Source organism: Eriocheir sinensis, chromosome 22 (genome assembly GCF_024679095.1).
Source record: "Eriocheir sinensis breed Jianghai 21 chromosome 22, ASM2467909v1, whole genome shotgun sequence".
NCBI classification, from domain to species: domain Eukaryota; kingdom Metazoa; phylum Arthropoda; class Malacostraca; order Decapoda; family Varunidae; genus Eriocheir; species Eriocheir sinensis.
This window is the reverse complement of record NC_066530.1, coordinates 16,029,336-16,046,471: the sequence shown is the minus strand read 5'-3', so window position 1 is coordinate 16,046,471 and position 17,136 is coordinate 16,029,336. Positions and strand designations below refer to the sequence as shown.

Genomic DNA, 17,136 nt, shown 5'->3' with positions numbered 1-17,136 from the left:
CTGGCTCCACACATACACAACCACTATGTATATGTACTTTTTTTATTTACAATTTACAGTTCATCTAAATATAAAATGGACAGCTCTTCTGCACCTCCCCGGCCACCCCAAAACAAAAAGAAGGGCATGGGGTGCCTTCCTCCTCCGAGATGCAGGGGTCCCATGGGCAAGGTGATGCACCCCCCTATTGATTTGCTGACTAAATATAAACTGCCAGAGGCCCCCCATCACTTCTCTCATCTTCCAAAACCCTGTATCTGCCACTCCCTCTGTAGCTCGGCCAACATTTTAGGCGACAGAAGACATACTTGCAATAGTCTATTAGCTTTAAAATACTAGTCAGAGCTCATCTTTTTCCAGGTTTATTTCTCCTTGGTCTGCCAGAGGAGCTTCCATCATCATTCTCCGTCTTCTGAGCCTCGTATCTGCCTCTCCCTCTAGCTTGGGCAACATTTTAGGCGACAGAAGACATACTTGCATTAGTCTATTAGCTTTAAAATACTAGTCAGAGCTCATCTTTTTCCAGGCTTATTTCTCCTTGGTCTGCCAGAGGAGCTTCCATCATCATTCTCCCTATCTTGCGAGCCCTGTATCTGCCACTCCCTCTGCAGCTCAGCCAACATTTTAGGTGACAGAAGACATATTTGCATTAGTCTATCATCTTTTTCCAGGCTTATTTCTCCTTGGTCTGCCAGAGGAGCTTCCATCATCATTCTCCCCATCTTCCGAGCCCTGTATCTGCCACTCCCTCTGCAGCTCGGCCAACATTTTAGGTGACAGAAGGCCCTGAGCAAGGAGGCGATCCGTGAGGGTCCCCCGGCTCATGGTCTTTTTTCTAGGCTGTCCAGGAAGCTTCCCTTTCTGGGCCGCCGCAGCATCTTGAAGGATAGTCTCTGCATTGGCCATGGACAGAGTACGATTTCCTCTGGACGAGCTTTTCTTGCGCTGGTCCATGATGAAGGTGTCCTCTGTTTCTGCAGCCGTGTTGGAGGTGCGGGAATCAGAGTTGCGCAGGAGCCTCACAATCTGAGTAACGCCATCCTCTATCAAACCATCCAGCTCCCTCTGCAGGTCCCTCACTAAGTCTCCCTCAGGAAACATGTCAGGGAAGCGGTAACTGAGCCACAGGTAGAGGTCAAAGACGTCGTAAACTTCCTCCAGGTGCACCAGGTCCAGCAGGGTAGAAGGGGTGGAGAACGGCCACTTCACTTGATGACACAGCCAGTCTAGGGTGGCAGCCTCGTTCTGGGACAACTGCCGTGTGAACTTAAGGAACATGGCACACACGAAAGGCATCTTCTTATTGATGGGAGAGCAGCAGAGGACGTAGCGGGAGCGAAGGGGCAGAGGAATGTGCTGGATCAAGTCAGCAAGGAATTTGAAGTCATCCATCAGGCACATGAAGTAGAGAGAGGAGTCCATGGTGCACAGATTCACAAAAACATCAACGAGATTGGAGAGTGTGTAGCTGGGCAGGTGATAGGCAAACAGTTCTATTTGATCAGCTGTTGGGTGCAGTCCTGCCTGCTCAATATCATCTGGCACATGTGACAGCAGCCTACACAGGGTGGAGTGATCTTCAGACTTCATTGTAGTGACATAACCCTGCAACAAAATGACTTGAAGAATATGCTCAAAAGACATAACACTGACTACTTCAATTATCTTGTAGCTAATCCGCAAAAGGAAAGCATTGGATACTCTTATACTTCCATGCACAGTTACCAGATTATCGCCCTCAGTGCCGCGTATTTACTGGTTTCTTGCCCATTACTGTTGCCAAGCAGCACCAATAATTAACCATTTAGACAATAACCCTATATGAAAGCAGTTATTTTGGGTGGTGAAAGCAGTTTTGGGGTCGGAAATTGGCAAACATATGAGGAAGAGTACGACAATCTGGCAACGTTGCTTCCATGAAACAATAAAGATAAAAAAGAAGGAAATATATGAAGAAGAGCAATAACAATCAAGCTTTCTTTTCCTTTGTTGTGCATGAGGGTGGTGTCAATCCTTGAAATTTACTATCTCACACCACTTCTCCCATACTCCCATGCTTACAGAGAACAAACTAAGATACTCCTTCACCCTCTCCAAAGTGTCTAAAACAACAACCATATTACCGCATTAAGTTGGTCTAATACGTACATGATCCCACTGGGTCCCGTATCGTCCCGCCCGGCCAGCGATTTGCAGGGCCGATGACACACTGATAGTCTCCATCTCTATCTCCCCCTTCTCGTTGATGTTTGGGCGGATGAGGGAGTAGAAGATGATGCGGCGAATGCTCCTGTTTGGTCAATTATAACATGTGTCAGTGAATAAAGAATGTATGATGATACGACACTTTTCCAGGATGTAACACTTCAATATGAGCTTTATACGAAGGCATATTCTTTCCAGGAGATCAGACATGTCCTTATATCATCTATTATTTTCACAGAAACTAGTACTGAAATAGACAAAATATATGTTGATTGGTTGATTTATCGAGGTCTATAGATATATATGATGTAAAAAAGTATAAACAACATACAGGTTAAGTCCCATTCCGATGGCGTCCGTTGCAACCAGAATATTGCACGGATGGTTTGGGTCATTAAACTTGTGAGCCTGAGCCAGCTTGGTGCCTGGAGGGAGCCCTGAGGAAGTGGAGAAAACACTTTGATTATCAATGAAACTATTAACTCAAGCATCTAGCAGGTATTTATATTGTTTTTTCTTTGTTTTTTGCCCTTGCTGTAAAATGAAAAGAAAGAAAGGAGAGAAAGGAAGGAAGAAAGAAAGGAATAAAGAAAAAGAAAGAAAATCATCACTAACCTCCATAAATGACGGCAACTTCATGACCTCTGCGCTCAATCTCCCGGGTCACCTGATGGATGTCTCTCTTGCTGAAGCAAACGATACAGTCCCCTGGATGTACGTTGTCCAGCGTCTGCAGGGCGTAGTCTTCTATCGTCAAGTCCGTTAATCTCTTGTACCTTCTGACCTGTAGAGGAAAACAGCGACTATGCATTTGACATCTTGGAATAAAGTAAGAGCAATGATGTTTTTTATTTTGATTTTTTTATGGGAAAGGAAACAGCTCAAGGGCATTAAACAAAGAAAACAAGAGAAACACGCTAATCACTGCTCCTGCAAAAGATAGTAGTGGTCAGAAGAGGTCAGCTTTGGAAGGAGAGGTGTCTGGATACTCCCCTCCTGAGATAACATATATAGCTTGCAGATCACATGTTAAAAATGACAAATGAGATTGTACCAACAGACTGGATAAAAACAATGATACTGGTACTGAATACTAACTAAGGGAACTCCAGAGAATGTGAAAATAACAAGTTTAAACCTGCATGTGCTGGAAGATCATTTTCTTTTCTCCCTCTCTAAAATAGTAAAGTATCTAGAGTGTACCATTTTCTAAGGGATTAAATCATATGACTAAAATAATCTGTTCCCTCATGCCTCAGCCCCTCACCTCCACTTCCTCCCCGGCAGCGATGGCCAGTTCATTGACAAGTCCAATCGCAGATGCTTCCCCACACACATGGATTTCCTTAGCATTCAGACCCAGCAAGGCTCTCGTCCAAGCCCAGCCCCGGGTGGGATCACGAACCATCTGAATCTCGTCAATAACGGCGACTTCATCTGAAAAATGGGACAATATATGACACATGAACTTGCTCCTTAAAAACTATTCACTGTTGCTGTTTATGTACACAGAAATACTTGTACTTATGATATCAAATAAAGCTATTAAAAAAATCTAATGAACCTAATAGAAGTAATAATAATCAAGGTTCCATACGCACAAGGGGTGTTGACAGACGCCATCTCTACAGTGCAGGCCACGTGGTTGGCTGCAACGCCGTCAGTGTTGCCAAACCTTCTTTCTTCACCAGTTACCAAGTCACATGGTGTACCCTGCAGAGTCATGATTAACAGAGGTAATTAACATCATACAGCTTAGCTACTACAGTGTTACAATATCTGACTATTAGCAGCCTCCTTGTACAAATCTGAACAAGATGCACTCTTTTCTTAGATATATAACTACCTTTAAATAATAATGTTTAATGATACAAGGTCAGGGGAAGAATCGATAGAGGTAGGTGTAGTATTGTTCCCTCTATCAACATCTGTTCATTTTATCCAAAAGGGAGACAGTTGGCTGGCAAACATGCTCACCCGGCTGTTGCTTTTGTTGAAGACCTCACTAGCCAGCAACTTGAGGGGGCCGCAGTAAATGCCAGACTCAGCACTCAGAAATCTTTCCATCGCGTGGTAGGTCTTGCCACTATTTGTTGGTCCAGCATGAAAAATCACCTTTCGATTGAGTGCTCTTGCTTCTGTGTACCTGAAACAACACATTCAGAAAAAATGTTCAAATCTATTCATCTGTGTAATTAGAAATGGATTGTTGCAAACTTAAAAGTAGAAAAGATAATGTTAATGTGAGGTTACAACTGAGAAAACATCTATAAAAAAAACATTGTGGGATCTGCTCCTTTTAACTATTAATCAAAACTTTGAAATACAGGTATATGTTCTTGATTCCAATGTCCAAGCAATTTTTATTCCATGTCTTGAGTATTGCTTAACCTTACCTTACAGAAATCATTGACACAAGGGAGGGACAACTCACCAGTTTGGGGGGTTTGACAGGTCTGATATTTTGTAAAGGTCATCCATACATATGAGATGGGGAAAAATCTTCTGGGCATGCTTCAGGAAGGTTGGGTAGATGTCATGAATGTGTCCAGCACCCTGAGGATCAAAAATAAGAACATTAAATCTCATTCAACCTAAAATCTGAAAAATCTGATTACAATAAAAAGCAGAAGTTATTGTTGACAAAGACAGATGCATAACAACAATGATCACCCAAATTCAATGTTGTTTTCTCTTATCTTTTCACATGTAGGCCTCACTTCAGCATGGGGTGCCACAATTCTCAAAAGCTTTTTCATAAAACAAGAAAGAGTTGAACAAGTAATATACACAACTTAAGTCACCTGAACGACATCGCTGATGATGATGTGCAGGTCAACGGGAAGACTCTCAGACTCGAGGCAGAACTTGCGAAAACTGATGAAGGTCTGCTGGTAGAGGTAATCTGGGAAAAAAGTTTAATATTAGTAAAAGCAGAAATTTAAAGATCAAAATCAGAAACAACTATAGCTACTTGAGTTAAGCTTCACTGTATCAAATATTACACACCATTTACCTAAACAAGCATCAAACTTCATACTTACTATCCAAGCCATTTTCTTTGGCTAACTCTTTGACGGTATCATTTGTGTAAAAACGATTGAGGATGCGCAGAATGTCTTCTTTCTTCAGAGGTCCAGCCATTTCCTCCCCGACATTTATCTCATCCTGTCTTGCCTGAGAGGTAAGAACATATAATTCTGTCAGATGATAATGATTCCCTGTGTTTTAAAGGCAACACTTACAGTATCAACTCTTTTTCACTGTCTCTTAAATCAGTCATCAAACTACCCAGGCTGGTATTTAAAATCTCCACTTCTATGGCCATGTTCATCATCACTCTCACTTTCTTATCCTTCAATCTTCAAAAATATCAATATAATCTGTCTTCCTGGGTTTCAAAGGTACACCCTCACATACCCACAGCATCCGCATAACCCCTTGACTGCGGATTTCCTACAAGAAGACATCACCAAGCTACAGGAATGGAACAAAAAGTGGCTGCTACAATTCAATGAAGAAAAATATGAAGTCATGCACCTTGGGAGGGGATTTCTGGCATACCAATACCACATGGGAAACAATCCACAGAGACAGAGAAAGACCTGGGAGTATATATTGCCAGGCTGCCATTGAAAGTCAAATCCGTGCCAATTGCAGTGGACGGGTTAACAAGACATTAAGAGAATACAAATAGTGTTTATTCTTTACCTTAACTGGCACTGGAATGAAGAGGTGTGATATGTCATGCTTGCCGTTCTCTCGACCACCACCACCACCACCACCTCGATTTCTGTGTTTCATCCTCCAAGCAGAGACCATGACGGAGACAGGCTTGGGTCTTGATTCAATTATTTCCTGCCTGAAAATATTAAATACACACAAAGTCAATATAAAATACTGAACATACAACTAATATACTTATCATTATCCTATGATGTGTCAGCTGTCTTACAATGGCAGCCAACTTAACAGCATGTACTGGGTGTGATAGTAATGAATGTAGACCTCACACACCTTTGAGGGGAAGATATATAATTTTGAAGGAAGATACGATAATTTTTACTTTTTTGTACAAACTATCTTCCAAGACATCTGGATTTAAAGCCGGGAAATAAAGGAACATTCCAAAGTAAGTGGCATTGGTTCAACGGCATTTGCTCAAGATTATTCACAAGTAATTCTTGCATCCAAGTGTAGTGCGGCGACTATGCCTGATGAACGAGCCTCCCATAACCCACTTAGCCAGTGGGGTACCTCTTTGGCTGACTCATTAAGGAGTGGCTCTCCCGTCACGCTGGTCGCGGGTTCAATCCCAGGCAGCCGGGGAATACCCTCTCCTTGCGGTGATTAATTTCTCGTGTGTTTTGATACACGCAGAGGACGTGTGGGACCAAGAGAGTAATAGAAAAAAGAGAATAGAAAATCTCTTCATTAAACAAGCACTATGAATTATAAAACTATAAAAAACTTACCTGCGCCATGAAGGCCATACCAAGAAAACCTACCAGAGCCAAGACTGAATGTAAAAAAATTAAGAAGAAAAAAAAAAAAACAGACCAGTATATAAAAGTAAAAACCCTGCCCATTAGTACTTACAAACAACAGTGTAGCGCCATTGAAAAGGAAAGTGTGTGAGCGAGCAGAAGAGAGGATCAAGAGGAGGAGGACCTAAGTAGCGATATAAAGCGATACAAGGCAAACCTGAAACTTTATCAACGGTAAACGGTAAAAGATCACCTTGAGTCCCGGCGAGGCTGCAGCGGCGCCGGCGAGCCCAGGCAGGCCGCCCACAGCCGCCTCCTGCAGGTACCGGCGGCCCCTGGACCCTGCTGCACCGCGCTGAGGACCCGGCGAGCACACAGCATCTTGTCAGGTCACGGCGGACATCACAGGGAGGTAAAATAGGTAATAGTCCTCCTCTTGGCCTCACATGGCACCCGATGTAAACAAACCTCAACCTTGATCTTGATGTCACAGGTGCCTTAGGATTTCTCGCAGATCTTGCCTTTGTAACGGCACTCTGGTCTTGGTTTTGGTCGTACCGTGTGGATCGGATCTCTCTCTCTCTCTCTCTCTCTCTCTCTCTCTCTCTCTCTCTCTCTCTCTCACATCATTTACTTTCTTTTTCTTTTACTTTGCTTCATTTTCTTCTCACGTCTCCCTTACCCACTGTTTATTTGTTCTTTCTTCCTTTCTTTTCTTCTCTCTCTCTCTCTCTATGGCGTTTCTCCTAATTCCCGTTTTTTTTGTTGTTGTTGTTTTTTCCCCATCCCAACTCCTCCTTCAGTTCTCTTTATGTCTCTTCCAAAACCCTTAATTTTTCATCCTTTTCCTCCCATCCATCCATCTGCCTGTACACAATCTCCATCGCTTCAAGTGCCCAGGCCATCATCAATCAATCGGTCATATTCTAACCCTAATCAACCTTCATTTCATTGCACTAAGCTCCAGACATTCATTTTAATACTACAGGGCTATTATGAGGCACTTCTGGTTAGACACACAGCGGGTTGCAATGCTCAAGAATAGTGGAGAGACTTAGAGGGTCACTACATAAAGTCTCTACAATACCACTGTGAGAGTCCAGTCACGAGGAGACCCACTGTCTTTTAACCCGGTAGCAGCGACGGGCCAAGTTTGTGGCTTTTCCGTGTAGCAGCGACGGGACTGATTTTTGCCATGATATAAACCCCAATAACAGATGATGCATAAACTGATCACAAATGCGTTGATATATATTATGAAATGGTTTGCGTGAGTGATGATTTTTTCTCATTTTTCTCGCTTAGAGGGACCTTTAAGAAACATGATCCCCGCAGCTACCGGGTTAAACGAGAAAAAAAAGCAATAGTATGGATTTTTTTTCGTTTTTCTTGCTTAGAGGGACCTTTAAGAAACGTGATCCCTGCAGCTACCGGGTTAAACGAGAAAAAAAGCAACGGTATGGATTTTTTTTGCCTTTATTAGCCATAAGATAAAAACCACATTGGTAGACATTCACAACTGCACAACTTTTTCACAGACATGAGGCATTAGTGTTTTTTATTGGTACTAGCATCAAACTATCATCTTACCAACACTGTACTGATACATTTGATACCTGATCACGATGATAAAATGGAGAGGGAATACCTAATAGCAGGAAATAGCAGCAGGTAAAAGTTTTATCAGTGACAAATTGCATGACGAGAAAATGTCCATTAACTATTCATGTCTTTGGTCTCTAAGGGGTAAGAGAAAAAATGATAAAGAGTAATGCTATAGGAACGTACATTTACCAAACCTTCAAAACGGTAGAGTGAGGAAATATAACGAGGGATACCTGAAGTGTGGTCAATAAAGCAATGACACTTACAAGCTCAAGAATACGGAAATCTACATACCAGAAGCATAAACCCCATGTGAGCAAAAATGGCCATGTCTAGGAGGAAGGACCTCATTGTAAATTATTCCAAAATGTCAAATATACAAAAAAAAAAAGAGAGGTTAAACATAATCAACATATCCTTTTGGTCATGGTACTAAAAATGTCAATCTATAATCTAAATCTGAGCCAAGGAAGTTGAGTTATAAGCCTGGAATGCCATGTGAGTAAAGCCTGGAATGCCTTGGAATGTCTACTGCCTACCGGGGAATGGGTGACTACGAGATCATTAGTAAAGTTACAAGACACGCTTGAGTGGTAAGTCAACTAGGAAGAAGCAAACAATAAGGTATTTACAGGAGTTTGGACAGACTGAAGTGTTTTGTAATGCATCAGTTAGGAGGAAGTCGCTTGGTTTCGAAGGCCTTGAATAGTAACAGGAGCAGTAGGTAAGAATGGCCAAATTTGCCCACATTACAATATAATTGCAAAGTCACTCGTCACATCACAGTAGAAATCGCTGAAAAGAATATCACAAACCAACAGGTAAATTAGGTGCAAGCACAATTCCTGGCCTGGCCGAGGCGGTAAGGTTCCCTCGGCCGGCCGTACTGAAAACTACAACCAATTTTAAGCGTAAATGATGCAACACACTATGCAGGGAATCTCTGAGACTATTTTTTCTGTGTCATTCATAGCAATGAGAACATGATCAATGTAAAAAAAGAAAAAAAAAAGTTTATTATTTACTGCAAATGTCTCACTAGTGTCTGTAGTGTGAACTAAAGTAAGCATATAGAACAGGGGAGCACACAGGGTTGATAAATGCAAAACTCCTTTAACAAAGTGTAAATACAAAAATATAACAAACACTCTAAAGGCTATAAAAGAATACAAGTATCTATAATTATTGTATGCGACTGAAATGTGGATTGTGTTGTGTGATGAAGTAGTGGCTACCAAGACTCATTAAAAGGTATGTTAAGGTAGTAACAGGTCTGCAACACTTTTCCCTGCATGCTCCAGTTTGAAAAGGACAAAGGCCTTGGGTATTCAGAACAATGATCATCCTAGTAGTGGAGGAGAAAGCTACAATACCCCCATTCCATTATTTGCTCATAATTATGTGTTCATATATATATATATGTATATATATAGTTATTTATATAATATGCATATTCATGAAATCAAGTGAATTTAGGTGAAATACAAAATGCACATTTGTACTACAAGGCAGGTTAGTGCGGACGGGGCCCGTATGTCACCATACCTAATGTATATCTTGAAGTGTTGACTCTACAATGTAAGTCATCTACACAAGTCAGTGGGAAGTCTTTGATGGCATTTCCTGAGAAGAACTATGAAAATTATACATATTTAGAAAAAAACCTCTATATTGAGCATGATACACTCATGTAACCACGCTGAATTTATAGCTAATGCTGATCAGAATTCTTTGTCACCGCAATGAAGGCATGAATACAAGATAATTCTTTGGCAACCAGTGATCATTCAACAGAAACAAGGAATTCTGTATTATATATCTCTCTCTAAATACTGTTAGAGGTGCCAGAAGAATTCTGTCTGAAATTTGAGATGCTGTGAAGGTAGGTAACACAGGGCCCGCGGTCGTGTGTGAGTGGCGGCACGTGTGACACAAAACCTTTACTGACAACTGACGCACAAAATGATGTGACTCAACTACAGACAAAATTATACTTAATGGTTAAGAGAGGGAACAGTTGTATCTGAAAACGGTAAATGTTCAAGGATGTGAATTATTGTGATCTTCACCGTCATAAAGAACGTCTGACATCCTTTGCCGCATCCATGGTCTGTGTGTTTTTCTAGGGATTACAGAATAAGTTTACCATAAAATGCATGTCAATAATATATTTACACAGATTTTTTTAGTTACTTATAATGCACTGCAAAACTATATATATAAGAATAATTTCTATCTCATATATTGCTTTAGATATGGGAATCAGTTCTTCTTGGTCACTGTTGTCACTTGAAACTTTCAAGAAGCAAACGATTGACTTGTGTTCTAAACCAATAATGTGTCAGAAATGATAGTTTTCTTTGAGCATTATTTTCCAACTTAAAAACTGACCCACAGTGACATACTAAAGAAGAGCTGCACCGACAGCAGCAGCCGCCACAACACACTGACCCCACCACAACTTGAGGAGGTGACCCAAAGACAGCACACAAGCAGAATTGGGGTCACAAAGAAACCACTACAGGTACGGTGCATGACAGGTAAAGTCAGCGTACCACATCTCAGGATATTTATACATAGCTACATCTTGACATCTGGCCCTCTAGTAATCAAAATATAGATATGGATAAAAATTATATGCTTCTCACGATGTCACTGCATTCTTCCTGTAATTTCACTTGTGGCCCCACCTTCCACACCATAATTTGCAGCAGTGATCTTTATTTCAAGTAGCACAAATTCTATACGGTAGCATACTGAATTTAGATCTTGAAACGTTGATTTTCAAATGGTGACGATGACAGTCAAAGCATATTACTACCTGCTGCAGAAGGCTGTTGACAGGACACAGCGTGTTCAATCACGTAAAAAATGGTTTCCATAACATAATGTAGTGGAGTTTCAACCTCAACTACAGCAGCAGCAGCCGTGCCAAACAATACCTTCTTTCACTACACAGTCTATTATGGATGTGCTTCCATAATCTGCATGGGATTATTAAACTTGAAAACTTTCAATTTGGTCATTAGTTCTGAAACTATTTAGAGCTATGTCCAACTTATGAATATTGTGCTTAGCATGTTTAAGGCTGAGGTAGTATATATAGTAGAATACCGTGAGCTTTGAACATCAAGCCATAATACTTTATACACACGGTGGCAATCCCCTTCAGGCTCAACAGGGGAAAGAAATCTCAATGTTTTTGAATTTTGCAGCAATTTCAAGGTACAAATGTAAAACTTGATGCAATGGCTGAACATCAATATTCAACAGCATGTCCTTAAGTGCACCTCACCTCCAACCTCTTCATTCTATCCTAAAACAGGTCTTTTGACATCATGATATGGCTAACGTTTTCACCTGTTGAGCAGCTTAGGGAATACCATGCTTGAAAGAGTTAAAAGTAAAAATCTAGAATCCCTCCAGCAGATTAAAAAACTACAGCGCCAGGCTAAAAACTAGAAATGTATTGCTTTCTCTCACTTTTAAAAGATGGAGAGGGAAATATGGAAGTATGTAGAAAGATAGGGTTACAATACAGAGAAAGGAAAATGTTACCTACGAATGGATATTAACAAGATAAATGAGCCATTGAGTACAGTGCCTAAGAAATATGTATAAAAGGCCAGCTTGACAGTAAAAGGGAGAACTACACATGAGCAGCTCAAGGCATCTACAGTTGAAGCCAATACACATACAATTTGAAGGACATCTCAAGTTTATCTCCTCAGGTTCACACTGAAGTTGACTCTCCCATGCGTGGAGCCCTTCCAACACAGTGCAAATGTCATCCCAGCTACGCAACACTCCGGGGGCACAGTCTTCATCTAAGTAGTGGGGAATTAAATCATCACAGCACAACCACAATTATTTTTTTTTCTATGCTTCATAAATCTGTACTAAATCCTTTTGCCAGGTAAAGGAAAACTTAGACAAGCCCTTCGTGGCATGGCTTCAACCGCGCAATTTTTTTAGAGTTCTGACTGAAAAATGAATAACTGCAAAAGGCATGAACAGCAAGGTTAGGGTCGTTAAAAGGCCGCTATCACGTCAGCCTAGGGTAAGCCTTGAACACCGAGCTTTTGAGATGTTAAAAAGTTCACCATTGAGGCATTATTTGGCATTTATCAAAGCCAACATTTATTGGCTTTCACACCAAGCATATCACAACATACTAAAAATCTCAGCATATATATAAACTCCCTTAGTGATCCTTTATATGGCAATAAGCTTTAATGCAAGAATTACAAAACTTTTTTAAAAGAAATGCTATTATGTGCCACTTAGACAAATCGACTAATTTTTCCACATCGTCAAAATTCTCTATCATAACGAGAGACAGTACATCACACTTTCATGGCATTATTACAAATATTTAACTTGCATTGGAATCAATATTAGTCTGAACCCCAACACTTCCATGAATTGAGGGAATATCATGCATTAGGAAGCAAGCTCTACACCGGACCCAAGTATGACTGACTCTACACACGGCGAGGAGGGGCACCAACACTGAGAGCGGCAGCATCCTCTCACATGAAAGAAGCTTATGCAGGTATACTGGATTGCTTTTGTCCCTCTAGTGAAAGACCTGTTATGCTGAAGTAAGAGTAATACACGCACACTACGGAAAACTCATGATTGGCAAAAAATCTCACACTGACCTGCAGCCGTTATCACAAAAAATATTCGATGATTTAAAAATTTACTGACTTCTCAAAAACTGTTGGAAAATGCCATCTACCCCTTTCCTGAAATAGGAAGTGATGGTAAGCACCATTCAAATTCAGACATGTGAGAGATGCTGCTAGTTACACTAAATAATGAGGCACATGGTTGTACAAAACACACGAAGTGAACCCATACATATGCTGCAGATGGCAATCTCAGCACTTCACACTTCCTCTGAATTCTTCAAGGCATCAGTAAGTTACATGCATTTAAGAATTTTCTTTAAATGTCAATTACTTTCCTAATGTTACACATCATGGTGACAAAATTTTCTGAAGAGAAGTACTCCATGAAGATACTTATTTGTGAAAACACAACATGAAAAATGCAGTTCTCCAATGTGAGATGCCAGAGAGCCATCTGGGCAGCACAGTTCACTGTGTGAGGTGGAAGCATTTGTGGTGAATACGAGGAAGGCAGTGGAACGTGGAAACGGAGTGTGGAATCATTATAGATAATGTATGCTTAAACAAGGATTATCACAAATATGACTGCCTTAATATTTCATCTTCATATAAAAACACTGATATTTTTTCAAGTGTGTAATACTTTGGATATGTAATTACATAACCTTCCCAATCTAGAGACTGTGAACCAAGATGAAACGTTTAGTATTTCAAGTAGAGAGGCTGTGAGATTGGGCCGTTACTGTTCTTAATAGTGTGAGGGCAAACACCAAAGAGGCTGGGAGAGTATTATATGGAAATGCTGAAAGTTCACACAACACATAGAAACTGCTTTCATTAAGAGGGTTTCTAGGTATTTCACAAATCTTAGGAAAACTCTGATGAAATTTCAAACATTACAGGAAGCAAAAATGAAATCTTAGGAATAGGTAATTTTTTCTTGTGATGAACCTCCATCAGCATGACGCCTCCACTCTCAACTAATACTTGAAGATTGTAGCCCACAGCTCAGTCCCCAGCATGCAGGATGTTTATAGATGAACAAGAAGAAAAATTACATGAACCAGTCGTGGCATTTCTTTTTTACCGTTAGTGTTTTCGGTACCAATGTCAACTAAATAATTTTATGGAAACCAATTTTATAGTACAAAGAAAAATAGTCTTTGATGTTTGTGTTTCAAGGATCTTCTCTTGGCTGCAAGCATGTAATCACAATTTTTTCCTACTCCAAACAATGACAGCATGCTTAGGAAAGTACTAACTTGCTCTGGACACATTCTGCAAGATTTCAGCCACACTCAAAGAGCTTTCTCAAAATTTAGAATCTTGCTTTTTGGTTACACTAAGTGATGGAAGCTGAATGTTAGGCAGGCATCTTTATATCTATTACAGATCATAAAAAATAATTAAAACGCCAACAAAGGAATTTCACGCTTCTTATTGGTCACATCATCCTACCCTTAAAACCGCACAAAACAAACATTGCACAATCAGCTCACAACAAAAATAAAGCGTCTAAAATGTGGCTGTAATTTCCAGAAATCGTTACTATGCTTACTATGCTACTGGACGTACTGGTGATAACACTGGATAATCAATTAATTATTATAATATTCAGCAAAGTACTACATTATCTGAGAAACCATTTAATTCGACGACAAAGATGAATGACATTTGATGTGCAAAACTTTTGGATTTCAAGCTATAAACACCAATACTGAAGACCTAATGCCAGATGAACATGCAGCTGAGTCTGGTGGTTCCACACATGCTGAACTGGACAATAACATTTGAATTCAATTTTTGTATTTTTTTCTTGCATCTAGAAAAGCATTTGACAACTAATTTACACACCTCTCACTTCCCATAAAGAAACAAGCCTTAAAGAGGAATTATTACATACTGCATAGCACAACAATTTGGGTCTTTTTGGAGTAAACATTATCCATTATGTCCTCATGCACAACACAAAGAAGAAAACTCCCTGGCAATATCTAAGACACCATAGGTAAAAGGACTAATGTTGCAGACACAGCCTCATCACATGAAGGCAAACACAGAAAATGGACAGCTAAAACATAAACTCCTGTGGAGTCCTAGACAAAGAAAGCCTTGGACAGAACAACAAGGGAAGGTTAACCACTGTCCTTGAACAATCAGATATGCATACTGCACGGAGGTACAGTTCGCGTCAAGAAGGTAACTCATTAAGATTATCAAAACTTTAATGTTGGGATTTAATGCTTGTTACTAAAAGCAGTACTCAGCTTCCTCACACATTTAATGAACTCAAATCTTCCACAGTGAGCTGTGAGAGCGTCACACACAAGCTAGTACACAAAGAGCTCTCCGCGGCCCAAGTTGAGCAATCCTCCAGGCCCATCACACTGCTGCTGGACACCTAGAGAACGTTTCCATGCAGTGAAATACATTTTTGATCGTAATTCCTGATCATCAGGTCTTTGACTTTACCAGCAGGTGATCCTATCATTCTTGGTCACTAACTTGAGAGAGCAGGACTCCCACGTTAGACAGAAGTGGCCCTGGAGGCTCTCGGGAATAACCGTACCATTGGCCTGAGATTCACCAGCCCTCCTTGATCTTATTTAGCATACAACATCCAGCTTAACTCTCCTCAAAAGGTTTCAACCTGCTTCACTCAGAACTGGCCGCTTCTTTAAGAAACTCGCTGGCATCTCCACGGCAGATCGGGCAGGTCCGGTTTGACTGAAAAATACAAAGAAGGTTTAAAGCTGGCTGTAGTGATCATCCATGACTGCTACAGATAGAGAAAATCAGCTTATTACTAAATATAAGAAAAAAATGTAACTAGTGACTTGTACTTGATATAAATATTTCAGAAAATTTGCAATTTGTAATCTTGTGGAGAATGTCTCTCTCTCTCTCTCCCTCTCATCAAAATAGAAGATACTTCAAGGAATGTAACTGGGTAACATGAGTGTTGTGCAGACACAAAGAATTATGAGCTGCCTAGAACAATTTATTACTTAACTAGACAGTTATGTTGTTATTTAATCTATTGTAAAATTTTATCTTTATGTTCTAACAAGACTTACTAGTAAACTTTTTGCTAGACTGAAAATATTAAAAGGCCTCAAGGAGCAAACATTTAAATTGCTGTCAAAAACTGGCTGTAACTTATTGAGGTGAAACTCTGAGTAAACAATATTCTTGGACTGAGATCTAAATGACAAATGAACAGGTTAACAAATTGTTTAAAGGGAAACCAAAATTGCCATGGAATGTTTAATTCACTCAGTACAAAGAGGCAATTGCAGAAGTCAAGCTTTCAGACCAAGAAATTAAAAAATTCACAAAACTGCTTTGGTCTATGAAGACCAGTGACATGACTCACCAACTGGCCATTATATACATTTTTTAAATAATATGCCATAACTCTAACTTCTGCAAATGCCTGCATATTTATATTTCATGAGTCTGAAGAAATAAATTTCCTTGTAAATATAAACCACCTTGAGCAACGCAAGCAATTTGGGCTGAGACAATTGGGATGCTGCGGTGGATGCCGCTAGCATGGCAAGAACAGCATTTTCTCCTCATTCTTGATTACATTACATGCAAAAATTATAAATTAGTAGAATGAATGAATTCAAGCTGACTAGGCTGCCACAAACTTTAATTACAGAATTAGAAGCACGGGACTGAAAGTAAATCATTCTTGAGACGTCTTTGCTGGGTAGTCGTCACGTCTTTCTACTCTAACTAGACAACAATGGATTACTGACCTCTTTGGAACTTGTAAAGCCAAACTGCAATGGTACTTCACAAGGAGCAAAAAATACTTTCAGACCAAGTTTGCAGTGCCTGCCATGGCATCATTCGGCAGAAGGGCGACAAACACTGCAAGGACACTAACCACTTAACACCCCATCATGCCCGCCTGCCTGGCCTGTGACGATCACTGTGCATCTGGCATGTTAGAGGCAGGCATGGTGCAGGATGGGAGGCGAGCAGAGGGAGAATTAGTTACCCGTAGACTTTTCAAAGCAAGGTTTTGCTACTTACTCCTCACCGCAGCCCTATGTTTTCCGTGGCCTGGCGTTGACATGGGCAGAAGGAGGAGCTTGTCTAAAGAGGAGATAATGTCCATTACCTGTTTTTACAAGGCACAGAGGACCAAAAACATTGCTGCACAGTCCTTACCAGCACCTGTTCAGCGG

At 40.5% G+C, this 17,136-nt stretch overlaps 2 protein-coding genes across 3 annotated transcripts in view; both read right to left on the bottom strand.

The window, feature by feature from the left end:
- Positions 1-621: 621 nt before the first annotated feature.
- Positions 622-7,197, bottom strand: LOC127002160 (ATP-dependent RNA helicase SUV3 homolog, mitochondrial-like). Its single transcript, XM_050867820.1, has 12 exons — positions 6,946-7,197; positions 5,917-6,067; positions 5,250-5,382; positions 5,010-5,110; positions 4,640-4,761; positions 4,183-4,351; positions 3,807-3,918; positions 3,473-3,642; positions 2,821-2,989; positions 2,537-2,642; positions 2,149-2,290; positions 622-1,605 (listed from the first exon to the last, which is right to left on the bottom strand). Exons 1-12 carry the CDS (start codon positions 7,071-7,073, stop codon positions 658-660), a joined length of 2,451 nt encoding a protein of 816 aa, XP_050723777.1. The 5' UTR covers positions 7,074-7,197; the 3' UTR covers positions 622-657.
- Positions 7,198-8,152: 955 nt separating this feature from the next.
- LOC127002156 (RING finger protein 44-like) overlaps positions 8,153-17,136 on the bottom strand; it is a 117,307-nt gene continuing 108,323 nt past the window's right edge. For both annotated transcript variants that reach the window (XM_050867813.1, XM_050867814.1), the window contains one exon: positions 8,153-15,661. In XM_050867813.1, coding sequence (XP_050723770.1) covers positions 15,580-15,661 — 82 coding nt within the window. In that variant the 3' untranslated portion in view covers positions 8,153-15,579. The remainder of the gene's footprint in view (positions 15,662-17,136) is intronic.

Coding starts and splice junctions, on each gene's coding strand:
- LOC127002160 (XM_050867820.1), bottom strand. CDS start 7,073: ATGCTGTGTGCTCGCCGGGTCCTCAGCGCGGTGCAGCAGGGTCCAGGG. Junction 4,762..5,009: donor TCATCAGCGATGTCGTTCAG/GTGACTTAAGTT, acceptor TTTGATCCTCAG/GGTGCTGGACACATTCATGA. Junction 4,352..4,639: donor CTGTCAAACCCCCCAAACTG/GTGAGTTGTCCC, acceptor GTGTTGTTTCAG/GTACACAGAAGCAAGAGCAC.